The sequence below is a fragment of the Camellia sinensis genome, chromosome 4, assembly GCF_055761805.1.
Source record: "Camellia sinensis isolate YWXY chromosome 4, ASM5576180v1, whole genome shotgun sequence".
Taxonomy (NCBI): domain Eukaryota; kingdom Viridiplantae; phylum Streptophyta; class Magnoliopsida; order Ericales; family Theaceae; genus Camellia; species Camellia sinensis.
In genome coordinates this window covers 44,720,630-44,742,248 of record NC_138964.1, presented here as the reverse complement: position 1 = coordinate 44,742,248, position 21,619 = coordinate 44,720,630, and the positions used below count along the sequence as shown (strand labels likewise).

At 34.8% G+C, this 21,619-nt stretch overlaps 1 protein-coding gene across 10 annotated transcripts; it reads right to left on the bottom strand.

Moving 5' to 3' along the window:
* Positions 1 to 71: 71 nt before the first annotated feature.
* Positions 72 to 20,813, bottom strand: QWRF8 (QWRF motif protein (DUF566)). Of its 10 annotated transcripts, none has more exons than XM_028268716.2 (7): positions 20,562 to 20,813; positions 17,495 to 18,989; positions 16,930 to 17,049; positions 7,747 to 7,863; positions 7,580 to 7,669; positions 2,135 to 2,242; positions 72 to 448 (listed from the first exon to the last, which is right to left on the bottom strand). In XM_028268716.2, exons 2-7 carry the CDS (start codon positions 18,845 to 18,847, stop codon positions 329 to 331), a joined length of 1,908 nt encoding a protein of 635 aa, XP_028124517.2. In that variant the 5' UTR covers positions 18,848 to 18,989; positions 20,562 to 20,813; the 3' UTR covers positions 72 to 328. The 10 variants fall into 10 exon arrangements, with proteins under 10 accessions (XP_028124517.2, XP_082780844.1, XP_028124516.2 ...); XM_082924718.1 differs by having other exon boundaries at positions 72 to 445; XM_028268715.2 differs by having other exon boundaries at positions 20,531 to 20,767.
* Positions 20,814 to 21,619: the final 806 nt, after the last annotated feature.

Below are 21,619 nucleotides of genomic sequence, written 5' to 3'. Positions count from 1 at the left end.
AAGTCACAAGAAGATGATCCCAAAAAGTCTGTTCAATCCTAAAAACCGCAAAATGCAAAGACGTACAAAACTTCACTGAACCTTTGCCATGCATTTTCTTTTCAGTTGAGTGATACAAAAATTACATGTGGAAGGCACGGAGCCAACAGCTCTACGCTAATAATAAAATAAAATAAAATTTCAAAAAATTTAACAAAATAATTGAAGAAAAAATGCATATTCCCCACAGAGTAAATAAAGAAAAAAAAAAGGTTCAATATACACTCACTAAGACCTAAGCAGACAGTGTTGTTATTTGTCTTTGGTGAAGAGGCAAAGCAAAATGTTGTTAGCTTAGCATCTGTGCAGTCATGTAGGTGCTCCGATTCCCGATCATTGGCTGCTGACCATTCTTCAAAGTATGTTTCATTTGTATGAGATGGGTCCTAAGGCTATATTCCTCTACCTGCTTTAAGCCAACACCAAAAATAAAATAAAATAATAAAAATAAAAACTATATAACCATCCTATACACCAATATAATTCGCAAGAATACAAAAGCAACACGATGCAGAGAAGGGTGATCAGTAAGTCGTTAACCAACAAAACCAAATTGATATATTGTTGCACATTTACAATTATAATAAACTTAAGTGATTAATCTATGTAGCCAACAGAAACAAGAAAAATGGTTTTTAGAACTGGTGCAGGTACAATGGTTAACTGCCAAATGACGAACAACTACCGATTACCAAGTGCTTATAGAAATGGTTGAGAGGGTGTGACTGAAGTGGGTATTTATTGACCCCAACCACAATATCAGATGATCAGATACAGAGAAGGCATTGACAAACATCATTGAAGGTATTTATTGACGACAAACATCATTGAATAGACTGAATTAAGGCCATCCCATCCAGGATGACACAAGAACGTACTATTTTCAGACAGGCATATCTCAAACCAATGAATAAAATAAATTGGCTTTCGTCATAAATGCCACCTATTGCTACAAGGAAACCTATGTTACATGGACTCGGGGTATTTGGGTGCTTATCCAATCGTCAAATCTTTCTAAACATTTTAGAATATTGGGATATGCATCCAAAAGTTGAGTATGAATACGGGAATGATGTCTCAAGCATTTATATATATTGGATATTGTATAATATTCTTGAATAAGATGTACATTATTTAGAAATATACTTCAAATTAAATAGGATTTAGAAAAAAAATATAAAATTTATATGTCCCATTTGTGTGAAAAGCTAGAAATTTTTCTTCTTTAAAACAAATGTGAGCATTTTGTTCTTCAAACATCATATAGAAGCAAAAAAAAAAAAAAACTTGTGTCTAAATTGGGTATGGATGTCGGACACATATCTTACACCCTTACCTTTATCATATCCGGTAGGCACAGGTACACTGGGGAAACAAAAGAGTCCATGTAACATAGACAGAGGCAGACATGCTCGAACAATGAATCACCAGATTACCAGATGAGCTCCACATGCATGAAAGTATTTCTAATGTTCATTGAAAAAAAATAAAAATAAATGGTGTCATCTCTTTCTTCCCCATTCTTGTGTATGCTATTTTGAAAGTTCTTTCATTTCTTCCTAGCTATAAATTTTGGTTGGTTGGTTTGTGTACGTGTTCTTCCACTACATTTCATAATTTGAAAGGATGATAAAGTTGACACTAACTCATAGATCTCATTTGATAGAGAATAAACTCAATCTGTTTTGTAATGGTAAAATTTCAGTGAAATCTCTTTAACATTAGTTCAAAGCTGTAATCATCACATATAATAATGTCTTCATAGCAGTTCCTTAAATCTTTTTTTTTTTTTAAATTATTATTATTATTATTATTATTATTATTCTTTTGGGTTTTATTTTGTGTGTTTGTCGTTTTCTTTTATCTCTTTTATCCTTGATTTGTCACAACAAACACACCAGTACTCTGGTCAGCTATAACTCGACGACAGGCACACTCATCCATACACTATACACACATAGAGGTGTAGAGACTGAAGACAATATTATATATAGTTATGCAGCCTAATTCTAATTATGTTCAGTTTATCAGCAAGGCATGGTTTGTGTTTACGTGCATGAAATCAAATTTATAACCATGTATAATTTGTTCTTACCTGCAAAGCTGCTGTTGAAGCCAATAAAGCTTCACATTCATCAAGCATGGCTCTTTCCTGTGCTGACACATCAGCCAGTTCAGATACCAGACAGTTCATTCCCTCCACCTGCAATACATAAAAGATGTAAGGCAGTGCTCGGCAATCAAAATGAACACTCTGGACTACATTTAAAGCAATTGCACATAGAAAATCCCAATGAACCATATATAAAAGTAAGAATTGGATATGCAACCAGTTGCTAGTGACCAAATTCAAATCAATATTTAAGACGCAGCACAGGCCAAATAGCTCAACATGGTTATGAAATCTTACTTTAAAGCCCATAATGTGCTCATATATTTAGGGAGATAAAATTAAATGAAGAAGACTACATCAATAAGCACTTCAAGAACCAAAAAAGCAATACTATCAGTTCTAAACCCTTCGGATATTGTAGAGGGAATTAACACTTCGTTATTTAATAATGGTCTTGTAGGGCAAGTACCAGCCAATAGCAAAGTACCATTGATTTCAGCATCCATTTCCACTCTGAGTACCGTTGTTATTATACTCCAGATCTTATGAGAGTTGAATTTGTAATAAGGCAATAAAGTTGAATATAGAGAGATAATAGATACCAAAAACAAAAAAGAAAGAACACAAAGGTTTAACGTGGTTTAGCCAATATAGGCTACATCTTTCATTCACTCAATTTAATACTTTTGTTTACATGATACACCATATATATAGAGTGGGTGATACAATCAAATCTTTTTAGTTAAGGAATTGGAATAAATCAAAAATACAAAAATTTTTAAAAAGCACAAATCATGAGATTTCCATATATTATGATATTTTTCATATTTTCTGATATCTTTGACAATATAATATTATCTCCAACAATGAGTAGATAGATTCATACAAGCAACATCCTATACCATACATTTGAATCCAATTCTTAATCAATAGAGATCAATAAGATTGTGCAATTTGAGATTCAGCCCAACAATTCCAATGTCCATTGTTTCTATTAGCCAAAAAAGATACAATTACCTCTTTTTGACTAATGAAAAAAATTCTGAATCTGCTGTAACAAATATATTTATAAAAATGGTACTTCAAGTTTAAGCACATAAGCCAATAAATTTGATTGAATGAATTTTTTATTGGTGAACACACCTTCATGTAAAAATCCATATTTTATTACCAAACACACCATCCTTTGGTTCAGACCTTAGTTGCACGAAGCGGGAGCAGGAGCGGGAGCGGGGGGCAGGGGCAGGGAAACGTGACCACTTAGAGGAGTCGTAAATTAGGAGCGCTTATATATTATAAATAAAAAATTATAATAAATAAGAAATAATAAATTATGTTAAAATAAATAAAAAGAAAAATTAGATAATTTATTTTATAATTTTTTTATTATATATGGTTTAATTAGATTTCTTTTAAATAATTGGATGATTTATTTTATTTATTATATGTTAAAAAGTTAAGAAATAATAATTTACAAAAATTATTATTATATATCATATTTTAAGAAATAATAATTGAATATTTTATTATATATGGTAAAAATTATAATTTATAAATTTTATTACATATATAATATATGATAAATTATATATATATATATATATTATATATATTATATGTTATATATATAATATATATGATCAAACATAGTAAACATGGAGACGGAGAGAGAGAGTGAAGAGAACAGAGATGAAGTAGACGCGAAGAGGGAGAGAAGCAGAGAACAAAGACGAAGCAGAGAACGACGAACAGAGATGAAGAGGGAGAGAAGCAGAGACGAAGACAATCGAGAGAGTGACGAAGATCGAAGCCCTCAGAGACGAAGACGATCGATCAGGTTAGGGTTTCTCTCTCTCTCTCTCCTTTACGATCCCATCTTGGACTGAATCGCGTTTCTCTCTCCACAGAAATGCGATTCTTACACGTTTCTTTCGCGGAATCGCGATTCTTACTTAGAATCGCCACTTAGTTGCGCGATTCCTGCAACTAAGGTTCAGACTTCAGCATTAAGAACTTGGCCATCAAGACTAAGACTGCAGGTTCAAGTCTAAGAGAAGCCACTTTGTGCAAATATAGGCAGAGACTACATCTCAAAGCAGTCCACTCCTCCCAATACTCCACATTGACAGGACCAACTCTGGTTAAGTCTGTAGGTCTGATTATAATATGTATATATACATATACTAGAAGATGGGCACACCCACATGGATGTGTGCTTGAAATCTGTAGTTACAAGGATTGATAAATGTATTTGAATTTGACAGTTGTAGATAGGTAGTTTAGGAATAAAAAATGTTGTGACATCCACACCAACAACCCTGTTGGCTTTATATAATAGAATAGATAGATAATGCGCACAAGTGTGTGCACATATACATCTACGCAACTTAAGAAAAGAAACTAAAATACATCTTTGACCTAGTAAACAATGTGCTCACATCAACAATGTTCTAAAATTAACTTGTTTGGGCCTCAAAATCAAAATGTAAGAGGAAGGCAAGGCCACCACCCGAGTCAAAAAAATGATGACGAGTGCATACTGCCAAAAATTCTTAAAGTAGATCAAAATATATTAAAATGGTCGTACACAATATTTGACAATGATGGTGTTCAAATACATATATAAAAAAAATTAGTGAAATTCTTTTTAAATACGAGCCCATGAAATGTGCACGGAAAATTTATCAATTGATATAGACATGAAACATATGATTTTTTCATAATCATAAAAATCAATGAAAAAATTCTAGCTCATTGGCTTTTACAAAATCTCATGGTTTGCATTTAATTTTAATTTCCATTATACAACAAAAACTTTAATAGGTCAAAATATGAAAAAAGCAAAATTTAACAGACTGCAGCAGGTTTGGATTTCAATGAAATACCATAAGCTTCCATACAATACAACATATGATCAACTTCTGCGCAACAAGTTCCATTAGGAAATCACTAACTTCATTAAATTACACCAGACTATGGAATAACCGATGTCTAAACCTAAACTAAATATCTAAAACTTTGTCAACATATATTTTTGCAACTCTTCTCTTGTTAATTGTAATATAAATATAAAGCAATTCTATGCAAAGTTCAGAGTATATCTTGATTTAAATCATTATCTGTGACAAATCTTTGCACACATACTCTCAGACTATAGTGCAAAATTGTTGTGTACGACAAGCATTCCATAAAATAGTTATTACTATGTGCAACTACTTTTTGATGGCAATTACTAAGTGCAACTTCTGGCACTTCATTAAGCAAGATCATATACTATTTTGACTGATGAAGCAGTCTACTGTGCACACGAGCTTGCGAGCGCGCACGCGCGTGCGAGAGAGAGAGAGAGAGAGAGAGAGAGAGAGAGAGAGAGAGCATCATATCAATTTAAAAAAGAGAAAGAAAAGAAACACAGAATAATCTAAAATTATTTTTGACAAAATTAATCACTTTGCTTGGTTAGAGTTTTCTAAAAACACTTTTCAGAAAATTCTACTTTCTTGTTTTCCGTGTTTTTTTTGTTTTTACTGAATTCTTTTAATATTTTAAGCAATTTTTTTTAATTTTTAGACATACCTAACATAAATATACCTAAAAAATAAAAAATAAATGTGAAAAAAACCTTTTAAAAATTCACTAGATACCAAAAATACAAAAAAAAAAAAACGAGAATTCAGTACATTTTTTTTATATTTTTATGTATTTATTAATTTTTAAAAATATTTTTTTACTTTTTAGATATATCTAAATAAGGTGTATCTAAAAAAGTAAAAAAAAAATGTTTAAAATTTTAAAAATATTCACTAAAAACAAAAAAACACGAAAACCAAAAAGCTCAGTTTTCAAAAAGCTTAATCCAAAAAACTCAAACCAAATACACTAAATTATTTTTGGTGAGGTGTGTAAACAATTCATTCTTCCAAGAAGGAGACACAGACCTATTGGATGAGTAATCTAAAACTCTGGGCTTCAAATGAGGATGGAGCAAATCAAAGGGAGAGCAGAAAAGAAACGTGGATATGGGGTGCACTTGGGTGTTGTTCCCAATCCAGGAGCTCCAGAGCATCTAATCCATTCAAATGAGTCCCATTGGACCTTATTAAGCATCCATAGATGTAAGGGCCAGCTGCGCTGCAGGCTCAAGGCCAATCATGCCATAGTTGGCATGCTGTTTCGCAGGCAAGCAGCACAAGGCCTGCGAAATATTAAATATTGTTGAATCTGTTAATTAGCCCTCAATGCAAGATGGAACACATTGAGCATATCGAAAGAACAGTGAAGCATGACACTCCAGATCAAGGAGGGGGAAGGAAGGCTCATGGAGCACCAAATCCCTGATCACATCAAGCTTGTAAAGCTCCCTGAGCCTTATTTATTTTGGAACTGGTTCACCACTCTAAACTTCAAAGCACCTGTTCCTTGGAATCAAATCCATACTACATAAGCAAATAACTCAACATGATTAATTTCTCAACATGTGTATGAACATAAGCCAGCCTATTTGCAACATTTTCTTTCATTTTTCTCTCTCCAAAAAAGCACAAACATGGACGTGTGACGCACAAATTTTCAAAAAATGCAAGACATAACAGGCTGGGGACACATGCAAAAAATTTAAGTTTATATAATAAATGTCATATCTTTTTATATTATATATTAATTTTATATCAAATTTTTAGTTGCCTCAAATTCATCAACCTTGGGTACGTTATTTCGGTAAAAAAATAAAAAAATGGAGTGTGTCCGACTCCATCCAACATTTGTGTCCATGTCCGACACATGTCAGACACTGGTACATGACCTCCAGAGAGGTGTCCATGCTTCATAGACTCCCCCTTTGTAGGTGTGATGTGCGTGTGTATGACACAACACGAACTGTGGTGACCTTCCAAAAAAGTGAGTTTTATAAATATAGTTTCCTGATTTAATACATATAGTTAAAATAGCTTTTCCCTACCATCAAATAGTTTCCATCCTTTTGCTCCTTTGGTCTTCTCTTTGTATGTCTATTAATCTCCTTCCCGTGCATTCTCTTTATCAAGTAAATTTTAGTATTAAAAGGATACAAATATGAAGCTACATATGGTATCTAACACCCATAACGTTATTCCATAGCTCTAAGAAAATGCACTACTTCCTAATAAAAATGTAGAAAGTGGTTCTACTATTGTGACCACCAGACAATAATGTAATATGATTTCCCACAAATAGGCCATATTTTTGTGGCTACATAACCCATCAACCTTATTTATACAAAAAACGTGGAAAAGAAATGCATGATGACATGTGCATTGCGTTAAAATTGCCAAGAGGAATTAGAACATATAAATATTGGGACTAAAACAAGAAGAAGAAAAAACCTAATACAAATTTATATATGACATAATAGATATATCATAAACAAAAAACAATAAGTATGAATCTCACCTGTGCGAGTATAGAATAAACGGAGGATCCCATTGTCTGCATCACATCAACGGCTGAGCAAACAGCTGCCTTCACAGTTTCAATACTTCCCTGTAAAAATGGAGATTTAATTCATGGTTCAATCATTTCAAACATCAACTTCAAAGAAATTTCATGAACAGCCATACCCTTGCCCCTCCTGTAACAGGAAGACGAAGAGTGCTTGACTGTAGATCTTTAATTGCCTGAGATAAAGAACTAGTATGATCTCTTTCAATTGAGTCCCAGTCCTGAAGGTAAGCTATCTGAACAATCCAATTTATATGCAAGCATTCAGATAATGACATAAGTCAAATAATGTCATTGAAATAGCGAGGCAAAAAAAACAAAAGAAAAAAAGAGAGGCAATGATTGGTATTCAAAATAAATGGACAATAACAACATAAAATCCCCAAACAGAACCACACTTATTCACTTCTCCTTATGGCACAAAACATGAAAATTTAAGTTCAACCAAGAGCTTGAAAGTTTCCTAAACCACATTCATTCACTACATCTCATGGCACCAAAATTGTACATTCAAGTTAAAACAAGTAGTTTAAATTTATACACTAAGCTAACAATTTCAAAGAGTAATACAAAATTCACATGAACAATTTTGGTTGTTTTGGGTTTGGAGGTGAAATTGGGAAAACCAGACTTGATTCCGCTGGGGGATGTACCAAATATTGGGACTCTTGCTTCTATTTCTGACTGTAGATTGGATTTCATTCCTACCACTTATTTGGGTTTATCTTTCAAGTCTAGGAATGTTTAGGATTTAGATGTGGAATATTTCCAAATGCAGTTGCTGGGATGAAGATTTGTCATAAAAGGAAAACCTCAACTTGATTAAAAGTACATTGCTCAGTTTAACTTCCTATTTCATCTCTTTGTTCGCTATTCCTGCTTTGGTCACTAAAAGGCTTCAAATGTTGCAAAGAGATTCTGTGATATGGGATAGGAGTTCAAGTAGCATTTGGTGGATTGGAAGACAATTTGTAATCCTATTAAAATGATTTTAGAGATACTCCACTGATGACCAGATATCAACAAAGACCATGGCTCCCAAAAACTAACCCAACAATGGATTATTACCCAGTTTTGAGTTGCTCTTCAGGGCATTTTCAAAGGTCTGCTATTTGAGCTGTCATTGCAAAATTTGCCAATAGCTGAACTTTAAAACTCTCCAATGATGTGCTAAACCCCTTGCTAAATTATATAGCATTTGCTAAGGCCACAAGTTTTGGCAATTGCTAAATTTCCAACTCACACTCTGTCTACCTCTCTCATGAGGAGCACACAGATGGCACTTTCATTTGGCATTTGTAAGAAAATAGAAGAAATGACATTTGCACCATTTGAATAAGATTGACAAACTATAACATTTTGTTACTGTAGCTAAGGGTGGAAAATTTCAACATGACTTCAGCCATATATGAAATAAGCGGGTTAAGGTTGACCATTTTTTGACACAAACACGAATATGACACGACCCCGTAACACGAATATTAAATGGATCAAGTTAGTGTTGAACATGCATAACATGAAGTTGACACAAATAACTAATTTAATGAAGCATTAGTTACTTTTAATGTTATTTCTACTAAGTGGTGTCATCACATTTATTAATCCCATATGTAATATCATCCAGTTGATTAAAAAAGTTATGTAAAATAAGATTTTAAGGCTAATATAGTTTTTTTTTTCTTTTTAAATTTAAGATAATATATTTTTTATCTACTATTTTAGAGTCAATTTGGTAAACAAATATAACAATAGAATATAGCATTTGTAAATTGAGGAAATAGAATTGAGTTGAAACCAAATATTTATGAATAATTTCATCCAAGAGAGATTAGTTTCATGAGATTTAATTTGTGGAGAAATTTTATAATTTTTCCATACACTTTTAAATAAGGGTGAATTTTTTTGATATGACATGAATCGGACATAGACCAAAAATGACATGATAATATGAAATAATAAACAAGTTGGGTTAGTGTTAAGGTACTTCTGACACAAACCTGAAATGGCAAGACACGAACATGACCCAACATGGCATGATACAACCAAAAAAAATATCAGGAGAATAAATCATTTATTTTGATTACCACTTTTTAAATGCGTACATTCCTTCACAGGAGAATGAGTTTGATGTATTCAGATAATATCAGGAAGTAAATTCTAGCTGATTATTTTGGTTTCACTTCAAATTATGTACGATTTTATGATTGGTCAAATCTTGTCCCATTCATTAAGCTATGGTCTGCCAAATGCAAAAGCAGAAAATGTAGCAGTTTTGAGCTGCATTAATAGAGAATACAATATCATTGATACAGTACTTGAATTTTCTACCTCATATGCATCTCAACATTGAATATTTTGTAACTGCATCTGAAAGCTAAAATTTGCTAGTCAACCAATATTTATATCCTCAGTTTTGTTTTTTTATAAAAATAAAATAAAATAAAATATAAAATAAAAACCATCAACAACAACAACAACAATATTTATATCCATTAATGCTGCTGAATTACTGTGTCACTCATTGTGTGAAATCTGACTATATCTCATTCATATGTTTACTCCTCCCCTTTTGTCCTAATTTTGCTCAATACCATTTGTACATCTCAAAATCTGTGTCCAGAACTTCCATCTTAGACCCTTATGCTCTACCTTGTTTCTTGTAAAACCTTTCATACTCAAACCTTTCCACTTGATGTTAACTTTAAATAGAATTAGCTACTGTTCAAAAAATTTACACCATGTATGTTTGTTTAAGTGTATTTGAGGATAGTTTGGTACTTATGTGTTAGTGTTTATTAGTATAAATATATGTGCTTATGATGTAAAACCCTATGATTGAATAATAATATTTTGACATCTGGTTCTCTCTCTCTCTCTCTCTCTCTCTCTCTCTCTTCTTCTTCTTCCTCTTCCTCTCTGAAGTTAACATGGTATCAGAGATTATCTTCCTCCTTGAAGATTGGATCTTTTACTTCCTTGTTCTTCAATTCCTGTAATTCTTGTAACTTCCTGTTCCTGTCACCCGTAAAAATAAAAAAAAATAAAAAAATAATTCCCACATGAACGAAATTTGATGGGCTTCTCTCTATATTTTGATTTTAATTTTTTGATCATTGGTTGGTCGTGTTTCCAATTTTTGTTGATTTTTGGGAAAAACTGGCTGATTTTCTAGAAGTCCATTCGTGACCCTATTTTGCTTTGATTTCTCCCTCTGGTGCTTCTCCCTGAGAGCCGAAATTCCCTATAGAGGGGTTGGGTGGCCTTGGTTTGAAGGTTTTTGAGGCTTGTTCGCTTTTACCAGTGATTTGGCATGGAGTTCTTCACGTGGTCTGTCTCTGGGTGTTGTTTTTGATACATTTTGTTGTTGCTTTGTATTGTTTCCTCCTCTAGTGGTGAGTTGATGTCTCCAATTGGAGTGGTTTTCAAATTTTTTTGATATCTTGCATGTGATTCTGCACTCTACTTCTCTCATCGTATGGCTGAAAGTGATAATCAGGTATCTAAGGGTCATGAGAGTGGGTTGAGTCGTGTTATGACTCTTGGTGATAGTCCCTCTTTTCAAATTAGCCCTGTCAAGCTTGATGGTACCCATTACTTGATTTAGTCTCACTCCTGCAATCTTGTTATTGCTGCTCGTCATTTGAATGACTATATTGATGGTACCCATCCACAACCTGCTGATGATGGTGATTCGGGTACCCTATGATCCATGCAACCTTCTATTAGTCGAACCTTCCTTTTGTTGGACACTGCTCATAAGATTTGGACCGCTGCAACACAAATGTACTCTCAAAAGAGCAATGATGCACGGGCTTATGAGTTGAGGAAGAAGGTTCGGGGCTTAGATCAGAAGGATAGCCCTCTGGCGGTATATTATGCTGAGTTGTGTAGCTTGTGGCAAGAATTGGATTACTATCAGAGCTTCCAAGCTATGTGCTCTAAGGATTCTTCTTTGTTTCAGTAGACCGTAGAAAAGGAGCGTGTTTATAATTTTCTGTCTAGTCTTAATTTGGAGTTCGATCCGATTTGTGTTCAAGTGTTGGGTCGTTCTTCGTTTCCCACCATACGTGAGGCTTATGCTCGTCCAGCAAGAGGCGAGTTGGCGTACGATGGTGCACCCTCTCTTCCGGATCATTCTGCTTTGCTTGTTGCTACTTCTCCCCAAGACACCAAGCCCAGTCCACCTCCGCTTGGTAGTAGAGGTTCTTTGATTGATCGGGATTTGCTTGAAGTGTGATTATTGTGGGAAGGACAGACATGATCAGGATTATTGTTGGAAATTGAATGGTTGTCCCACTAGGGGCTGTGGTCGCAGTGGTGGCAATCGTCCCCGAGCACGTGTCCAAGATTCTTGCTAGCACCACTGCTTATACTGGGTCCTATTTCTCAGGATGAGCCATCCACTCTCAGACGTTTGATGGCTCGGCTAGATTCTTCACCTACCATAGCTCCTTCTTCCACTACTTCTTCCAACTTTACTCACATAGGTATTTCTGCTAGTGCACTTAGTATATCCTCATCCGCATCCTTATCATCTCCTTAGATTATTGATTCTGGTGCTACCGACCATATGACAGGTGCCTCTAGTCTTTTCTATTCTTATTTTTCTTGTTTTGGGCAAGATAAGGTTAAAGTGGCGGATGACACTTTATCCTCTGTATCTGGCAAGGGCTTAGTTCATTGCTCCTCTTTACTTTCCCTTTCATCTGTGCTTCATGTTCCTAATTTTTCAACCAACTTACTATCTGTTAGTAGTCTTACTATTTCTCTTAATTGCTCGGTGACCTTTTTCCTTACTCATTGTATCTTTTAGGAACTGGCTATAGGGAAAATGATTGGCAGTGGTAGAACCCAAGGTGGTCTGTACTTTCTGGATGTTGTTCCTCCTGCCTTACCTTTGTTCTCTCAGGCTCTTCAGTGCACTACTGGCTTCTCTCTCCAGCTCCTTCATCAATAGCATCTTTGTTTGGGTCATCCTTCATTTAGTATTTTAGAGAAGCTTTTTCCTTCATTAGTTCGAGATTATCCTAGGAATGATTTTGTTTGTGATGCTTGCAAACTAGTTAAGCAAACTTGTTATCCTTCAATTAATAAAAGAAATACTTTTGCTTTCATACTTATTCATACCAATGTGTGGGGGCTTTCCCCTATGGTTTTTACTCTGGGTATCGGTGGTTTGTTACTTTTATTGATTGCAATTCTCGTGTAACTTAGGTCAAGTTTGGCAATCCAAAAATAATCCATATTTTTATCTTTTTATCTTTTTTCTATCACATCACCTCTCTACTTTTCTGCACATCCTTTCGTAAAAAGACAAAAAATGTACTTATTTAGGTCCTCCCAAACAACCCCTTAGATTTACTTACTTCGAACTAAAAGTGAAGTTTTTTCTTGTTTTCAAATTTTTCATAAAATGGTGACCAATCTTTTTAATGCCACTATAAAAATTCGTCGGAGTGATAACGAGACTGAGTATTGTTTATGGCACTTTTTGGGCCTACCTTGAGGAGCATGACATTCTTTACCAAACTAGTTGTGTTGGCACTCCTAAACAGAATGAATTTGCTGAGCGCAAGAATGGTCATCTTCTTGAGTTGCTCGCTTCCTTTTGTTCATCATGCATGTTCCTAAGTTTTTTTGGGGTGATGCCATCCTTACCACTGTTTACCTTATCAATCGCATGCCTTCTAGTGTCCTCCAGTTCCAAATTCCTCTTGAGCTTCTTCCTGTGACTTATCTTATCTCGTCTCTTCCTCCTCATGTCTTTGGATGTGTCTGTTTTGTTCATCTGCAATCTCATGCTTGTGGTAAACTTGATCCTAAGGCTATCCGGTGTGCTTTTATTGGCTATTCTGCTACTCAGAAGGGTTACAAATGTTATGATCCTCACACTCGTAAAGTGTTTGTCAGTATGGATGTCACCTTCTGTGAATCTAAGTCTTTTTTACGTCTTCTCCACTATCTTCTCAGGGGGAGCGTGTTCTGGATGAGATTGCGGATGAGTCATTTCAGCAGTCATAGCAACATGAGTTATCTTTTTTTCTTCCTAGTCAGAAGACTGTTATTTGTGGTGAGGAGAAGCCTAATGGTTCTCATGATGTGGAGCCTGACATTGGTGACCGTTTGGACAGAGCTGATCTTAAGACTTATTCACGGCTTCAAAAAGAGCAGACTTTTGCTTGCGCCACCAAGTCAATCATCATCCCTTATGCCAGCTCTACATCCTGTTACAATTGATCCTACAGGTAATGATTCTCACGCAGATCACACTATGTTTGTCAAACACAATGCAAATAAGGTAACTATGCTTATTGCATATGTGGATGACATAGTTGCGACATAGAATGATGATGAAGAAGTAACACATCTTAAGATGCAGTTGGCTAAGGAATTTGAGATCAAAGACCTCGGCGCATTGAAATACTTTCTTGGAATTGAAGTTGCCAGATCTAACAAATGCATCTTTATTTCTTAAAGGGAGTACATTTTAGATCTTCTTGAGGAAACTGGCATGTTGGACTGCAAACTAGCTGATTCGCCCATTAAGGCTAATTATCATCTTTGTAATGGTATTGGTAAACTTGTGGAGAAGGACAAGTACTAGAGACTTGTGGGAAGACTGATATATCTATCTCACACTTGTCCAAATATTGCCTATGCAGTCGGAATAGTAAGTCAGTTTATGCATGAGCCTCGTGCCACTCATTTGGATGCTGTGTATTGCATTTTGAGATACCTTAAATCAGCCCCAGACAAAGGGATTTTGTTTTCTAATTATGGTCACTTAAGGTTAGAAGCATTCACGGATGTGGATTGAGCAGGCTTTATAGATAACAAACGATCTACCTCTAGTTACTGCGCTTTTGTGGTGGAAAAAGTAAGGAGTGGTATCCAGGTCTAGTGCAGAAGCAGAATATAGAGTTATGGCACATGGTACATGTGAACTTATGTGGCTTCAGTCCTTGTTGGGTGATATCGGAATCATTGGTGGTGAGCCCATGACACTGTATTACGACAACAAAGCAGCCATCAATATTGCTCACAATCCTATTCAGCGTGATAGAACTAAGCATATTGAAATCGACAGACATTTCATTAAGGAGAAACTGAATAAGGGTTTGATATGTATGCCTTTTGTGAAGTCTGAAGATCAATTGTCAGATATATTTACTAAAGGTCTTAGTCACAAGGTCTTTCACCCTATTTGTTGCAAGTTGGGCCTGAGGGATATATTTGCACCAACTTGAGGGGTAGTGTTAAAGTGTTATGTGAGGGTAGTTTGGTACTTATGTGTTAGTGTTTATTAGTATAAATATATGTGCTTATGATGTAAAGCCCTATGATTGAATAATAATATTTTCACAACCGGTTCTCTCTTTCTCTCTCACTCTTCTTCTTCTTCCTCCTCCCTAAAGTTAACAATGTCCCACACCACAATTTTCACCATCTGAATTTTAGAATTGTGTCATGAAACTAACATCATCAAACTTCGAAATATTGGCAATCACTGATGTAGACAGTAAGTCTTCCACAAAGTTCAACACCACCATATAATTTGGTAGGTACCATGTATGTCCCACACCACCATTTTCACCATCTGAATTTTGGAATTGTTCCATGAAACTAAAATCAAACTTAAAAAAGTTGTCAATCACTGATGTAGATGGTAAGTCTTCTAGAAAGTTCAAATATTTAAACCAGAAAGAACTTTGTTTGTTCATTTAAGTTTCATGAAAAATTAGCAATAAGAATGCTTATTACTATTACCATCATTCCCTTTCCTTTTCTCTTTCTTTCTTTCATTTTATAACAAACAACAACACCAATTATTTTGCTAAATCAAGTTTCTACTACCAGATTCTCATAAATATGCACAAGAGAACAATGAGTTTAGAGACTCCCAAGTAGGAGGCATACAATCACAACCAAGGCATGAAAATATATTCATGAAACTGAGGATCTCCCAACTACTATAGTCATCATCATCAACAAGTAACAACACAATGTTTCCTTCAGTCCTAAGACCACATAGAACACAATACTCTAAAATGGGTTGTCAACTAATGAATAATCAATGCAGTTAATCGAACTATTGCTACAACTGCAGTTTTCCATGCAACAGGGAAATTTTCCTTCAGCTTAAGTCGATCTCAAATGACATTTGTGAATCAAAGTTCTAAAATCACTAACAGCAAGACATCCTTACTATGAATTGTATTTCTTCTGCTATCATGGAACAGGCACTCCATGAAATGTAGCATGCATTAGTAACATTACCCACTGCCAAATGTCTTCTTCTTGACTTCAGAATCCATGAAGATCCAAGTAAAACAAAAGAGACAGCTTTGGAAATTTCTGTGGGCTGAGCTTGTCAATTTGGTATCAAAGTTTGATTGGGCTTGTGACTAGTGTGCCGTTTGTCTGGCTACTATATGTTGTGGTCCAAGAGGGTGTGTTGGAATGTGTCCCACATTACCTGGAGTTGCAGTTTTCCTCTCCTTAATACCTAGGTTTTAAGGAGAAATGTAGGCTAGACTTTTCAACTAGAGCCTTATAACTAGTACTGATGGGCCAATTCCAGGCGATGTGGGATACATTTTAACATTCTCTCTTGGACCACAACATACAGTAGCCGAACAAATGGCACACCAATCAGAGGCCCAATCAAGTTTTGATACCAAATTGAAAAACACAATCCACACTTCTTAAAACCTAGGTTTTAAGCCTAGATTTTAAGGAGAGGGAAACTGGAGCCTTATAATTAGCACAGATGGGGCAACTCCAGGCAATGTGGGACACATTCCAACAATTTCTCCGGCATAGGAAGACCCCTGAAGAAGATTTTCTCACCAAACTGCATATTGCAATGACAAGAACTGCTTTGTGATTTTATTTATTTATTTTTTTCATCTTAGTTGTCTGGTACAGGTCATCAAGGTCTTGCCTACTCCCAATCACTAATTATTGACTTCACCTCTACTTTTGTTATTTATCTTCTTCTTCTTCTTTTTTATTCCACTTTTGAAATGATATTTTAGAATCTTAAATCAACATGCAATGTTAGAATCAACTGGTGATATCTTAGAAATATGTTTGCTTCTAAAGGTGATTAGCTAATGCAGCTCCCAAAGTATTTTTTTACTCTCCTCTGCATTCAATTGTATTTTCAGGCACTCCACTATAAACCAAATAATGTTCGATCACAAGAAATTAAAAGAAGAGGACATGCACATACACACAGATTTATGGCTGCCTGCGGGGGAGGGGGTGTTTAATTATGTTGTAGTGAGAAGGGACATTACCTGTTCATTCAAAACTGAGTACAGCTTCAGTTTCAGCCTCAGCTGTAGGAGGTTAATCCTATTCTCAGTTACTGAATCCCACAACTCTGACGTAGTTCTCCACACATTGAATAATGTTTTCTGCATCATCAAATCAAATATTCAAACAATTAGTAATACTAATTCATAATACTAAAAAAATTGTATGAAACATCAGCAAAGAAATATTTTGGGCCTGTGTATGTATTGCTCCTAACAGCTTGCTCTGTATTAAGTCATTTTTCTTTTTTTTGGCTTCAATATCTTTGCTGCCATTACCAACATTTGAACTACTTGGGTTTCAAAACCTTAATCAATTGCATCATGCAGGAGCATATAATATGAGTAAAGCAATTGGGAGGAAAAAAAAAAAAATTTCAGCAATTTGTGCATCCAGGAAGCTGCCACAATTTCTTTGGTTAGCTTAGAAACAAATTAATTCCTAACAACTATATAGGAAAAAGAATAGAAGAGGTAGCTAAGTTATATGACACATTAAAAAGAGTTGTGTAGAGATTGCTTGTTCCACGAAAATAAAACCCCCTACCTCCGCTTTTACTTTCTGTGTATATAGAGCAGCATCTGCTCGCGCATTAGCATATCGCCATTGCAAATGTCTATTGTATAGTAGCCGCAGCTGATGAGCTTCTTCTATGTGGTTTGCACCCTTCTTCCCTTTCTTCATATCTGCAATAAAACTGAGCACAGAAGTAGCACTGCCGGATTGCCTTGATGGACTGGCTGGTCTTGATGGACTGGCTGGCCTTGATGGAGTAGATGGCCTTACCCGAGATGGACTGACACCTCTAGGAGTAGGATTCAAGGCTTTTGTTCGCAATGGACTGACACCTCTAGAAATAGAGGATGAAACTACCGATGCCTTACTTGGCGATGCAGGCCGTGATCCAGGGAATGGCAAAGACTGAGATCTAACAGCAGGAGTCAATAATGTCATTCTTTCCAATGAAAGTGACATAACAGGCTTATGTAATCCAGATTCCTTCAGTTTAATATCATCCACTGAATGTACCTCAAGGTCCATATTCCCACAATCATGATATGATACTAGCTTCACTGCATCACTGGCTGATTTTAGTAACGGTTTACTCATATTTGGTAAAGACATTCTCCTCAGGGAAGATACCCCAATTCCCACTTTCGGTACTGTTGGAATTTTAGCTGCCTTATCAGTGAGATCCATGCTTCTAGTTAAAGCATTGGAAGTCACCTTCCCACCAGTTCTGCTTGGCCATCTATGCTGATCTACTAGTCGAGCATGTAAACCATCAACTGGTTTAGAATTCTCAGATTGATCAGTGGCATTCTTTCCTTTAAGAGGACTCCTCTTTCTCTCTGGCGTAGGCTTTCTTGAAACAACCGGTGTTTCAGCCTGTTTTTGTGCTACATTTGAAGATGGCTTCAAAGCACGATCAGAAAGGGCATGAGTAACTGGCTTTTCTTTCTTAGTCATAGGGAGAGAAAAAGTATCAGATTGGAAGGAAACACTGAGACTGCGCATTGTGGAAGGCCATAAAACCTCAGGCAACCGACTACCCATTATATTTCTTGATGCCAATTGCATCTCTGTTGATGTATCACGAACTGGTGTTGATGGCCTTGGTGGTGATGGTGGTGTAGAGGGCCGCTTCCTTTCTGCTGAGATAGCCCTCTTTGGTACCAATTGGGAGGATGTTGTGACTGTTCTGGTGATAGTTGGAGAAGGGCATCGCCTGGAACCGGAAGGCGTGGACGGAGTGGGCGACCTATACCTAGAACTGACTTCCCTTGTTCGAGACCGGTGGGTGGTTCCATTGTTCTTGTCAGCCGGAAGCAATGGTGGTCTTGGGATCTCCACTGCTGAGTGTTTCTGTAATGCCTCCTCTGATTCATGTACATCCATCCACACTCTCAAGATTAGACCACATTGATTCCTTCTTCTTTCATATAAACAAACACATTGAACAGGTTTTCATGAACTTTCACATTTAATGAAATGAAACTAATTGCTCATCAAGAACAAGATCCTTTTCTCTGCAACAAATCTGCCATAAAATCACAACCAAAAGTAAGTAAGACACAACAGGGTGGAAAAAAGCAAAAAAGAAAAAGAAAAAGGAAAAGAATGGAAAAAGAAAAAGACAATCAAAAGAATGCATCTTTAGACACACCCAGATCTGAGAAGAATGAATTTGAGAATCACAGCCAACCAGTGCAAATGGGTATTCTTTTCTCATTAAAAAAAACCCAAATATATTCAGATCAGATTCAAGAAATGGCAAAGAAGAGACCAGGAAATTGGGAAACATCTGATGCTCTGAAATTATACAAGAAAAGAAGGCCTGGGTCTCTAGCCCCCTTCTTCACAAATTGGGGAGAGTAGAGAGAGAGTGAGATGGGTTGTGGGTGTAGGACAAAAGGTGGGAAGGTGCGCAGGATAAGAGGGATTCTTTGGCCTTTTTTCTATGGCTCTCCTTTTGTCTCTCTCACGGGAATGCCATGGTCGGCTGGGCTGGATATGTATTGTGCACACATACACACTCACTCACTCACAACCTCTCTGGCTTGTTTCTTCTTTCTACTACCCAACTCCTTTTCATGAAAGGGAATTGAATGAAAGTGAAACCCACAGAAAGGTAAAGTATCTCTCTCCAAACCCAACTCTCTGTTAGTTCAAAAAAAAACAAAAAAAACCAACTCTCTGTCTTTCTGAAAAAACTGTATATTGGGATATATCACATTCACATGGACATCTTGGAATCAACCGTATTTCACACATAGTAATTCCTTCAACTATTTTCCAATTAATCAATCAACTAATAAAAATTCAAAATTATTATACTTTTGGTTGTTTCCATTTTATTTTCTTCATTAAATATGAATGCAATCAAATATATAATTCTAGGGTTATGGGAACAGACATGGAGGACCACGTGGTAGAGAAGATCATTGTCCATCCCCATGCTTCTGACATATAATTGGATATAGAAATAAATCTGGAACATTGTTATTCCAAGAGTTTCATACTTAAATCTTTTGGGTTTTGACTATTTGCAAATTTTTTACAGATTTTTGGAACGAAAATCAATAAAAAGCAGTTTTTTTATAGCGAATATCGTGGATTTTTCATGAATAGTATTTGAATTAATGTCTGTATTTGACAGGTTTTGTCCTCAATTTTCAGGACATATATACAAAATCGATGTAAATTTGCAAAATCAAATAATAAAAAAAGTGTTCTAGAAAGAGAAAGTTCTTGAGAGAGAAAAGTAGTTCCCGATTCAATCCCAAGTAAATTTCGTAAATTCATCAACAGACCCAATAAATAAATACAAAAACTCGATTTTTTTTTTTTTGGGAATTTCAAAAAATTAAAATACTTAAAAGAAATTAGAAACAAAACAACAATTTGCTAATTTTGTGATCATTTCGTTTAAATTCATTCAGATACTCCAATTCAAAACCCTATGAAAATCAATAACAATGAAGTTGAAATTGAAACGATCGCACCACAACAATCAAATTCAAAACAAAGAGCAAATATATAAATACATACATGAATAATATATACCAAGTACGTACGTACACGATTCAAGTAAATCGAATTCGAATCTAACCACAGATCGTCGCGGGGTCGCCGGAGGGGATGTTTTCCGGCGAGTAAGCGTAACTGAAAACCGATATACAGTTGAAATATTTGTGGAAAAGTATACATGTATGCATATATATTATTGTATATGCTGAAAAATATTTTTTTTTAATTTTATTTAAAATGTATACGAGAAATTCTATAATAGACACCCTTTCTCGAGTGTATACCATTATTTCTCAATTATCATGTTAATCATATTTAATTATAGGCTTACTTTGATAATTAAAAAAAAATTAATTTATTATTTTATTAACTTATTGGAATTATATCACCTTTCTACTCTTTTTTTTTTTTTACTTTAAAAAACAATAATAAGCTAGTTTTTTTTTTCTTAATTTTCAAAAGAAGTCATAATCCCTATCATAATCCCTATTATGATTTTAGTTATGAATTAATTTTGACTTAGTTGTATACAATGTGGTGTTAATTATGACTTATTATTATATTGATTATATTAGTATTTTTGTTACGATCCAAAAGATATTTAGTTATGCCTTTCGTAGTGTTTGGTTAAAATTTGGTTTGTTTCGACGTAAAATATTTTACATAAGAAAATATTTTTTTGCAAATTGATTTTACACGAAAAAAAAAATTTGTTTTTGTTTTTTGACATTTAATTAACACTTAAAATAAAAATATTTTATTATATAAAAGAGAAATTTTTATTCAAAAAAGTATTTTTTATGACTTTTTAATGAGTTAAGATACTTATTTGAAAAAGTCAAATGTGGTGAAAATATAGTGAGTTAGAGTCAAATTTGTAAAAGTTAATTTACGAAATTTTTAGAAATAATTTATTTTTAAGAAAATGATACAAAAATATTTTACTTACTTTTTGTTCAACCAAGAAATAAAAAATGAGTAAAATATTTTTGACAAAAATATTTTATGTTAAAACAAAAAAAGCCTATGAGTCAAATTTTTTTTAAGTTAAATGTCATAATTTGCATATAGTACATATCCTTAAAAAAATATATACTATATACAAATACGATAATTATAGAGTTGATTATTATAAGTATT

Bases quoted from the DNA above. Each gene is read 5' to 3' on its own strand.
- QWRF8 (XM_028268716.2), bottom strand. From the start codon at position 18,847: ATGGATGTACATGAATCAGAGGAGGCATTACAGAAACACTCAGCAGTG. The intron at 7,864-16,929 runs GTAATGTCCCTT...TGGATTGTTCAG, and splicing joins ACTCAGTTTTGAATGAACAG to ATAGCTTACCTTCAGGACTG. The intron at 449-2,134 runs GTAAGAACAAAT...GTTGGCTTAAAG, and splicing joins CTTCAACAGCAGCTTTGCAG to CAGGTAGAGGAATATAGCCT.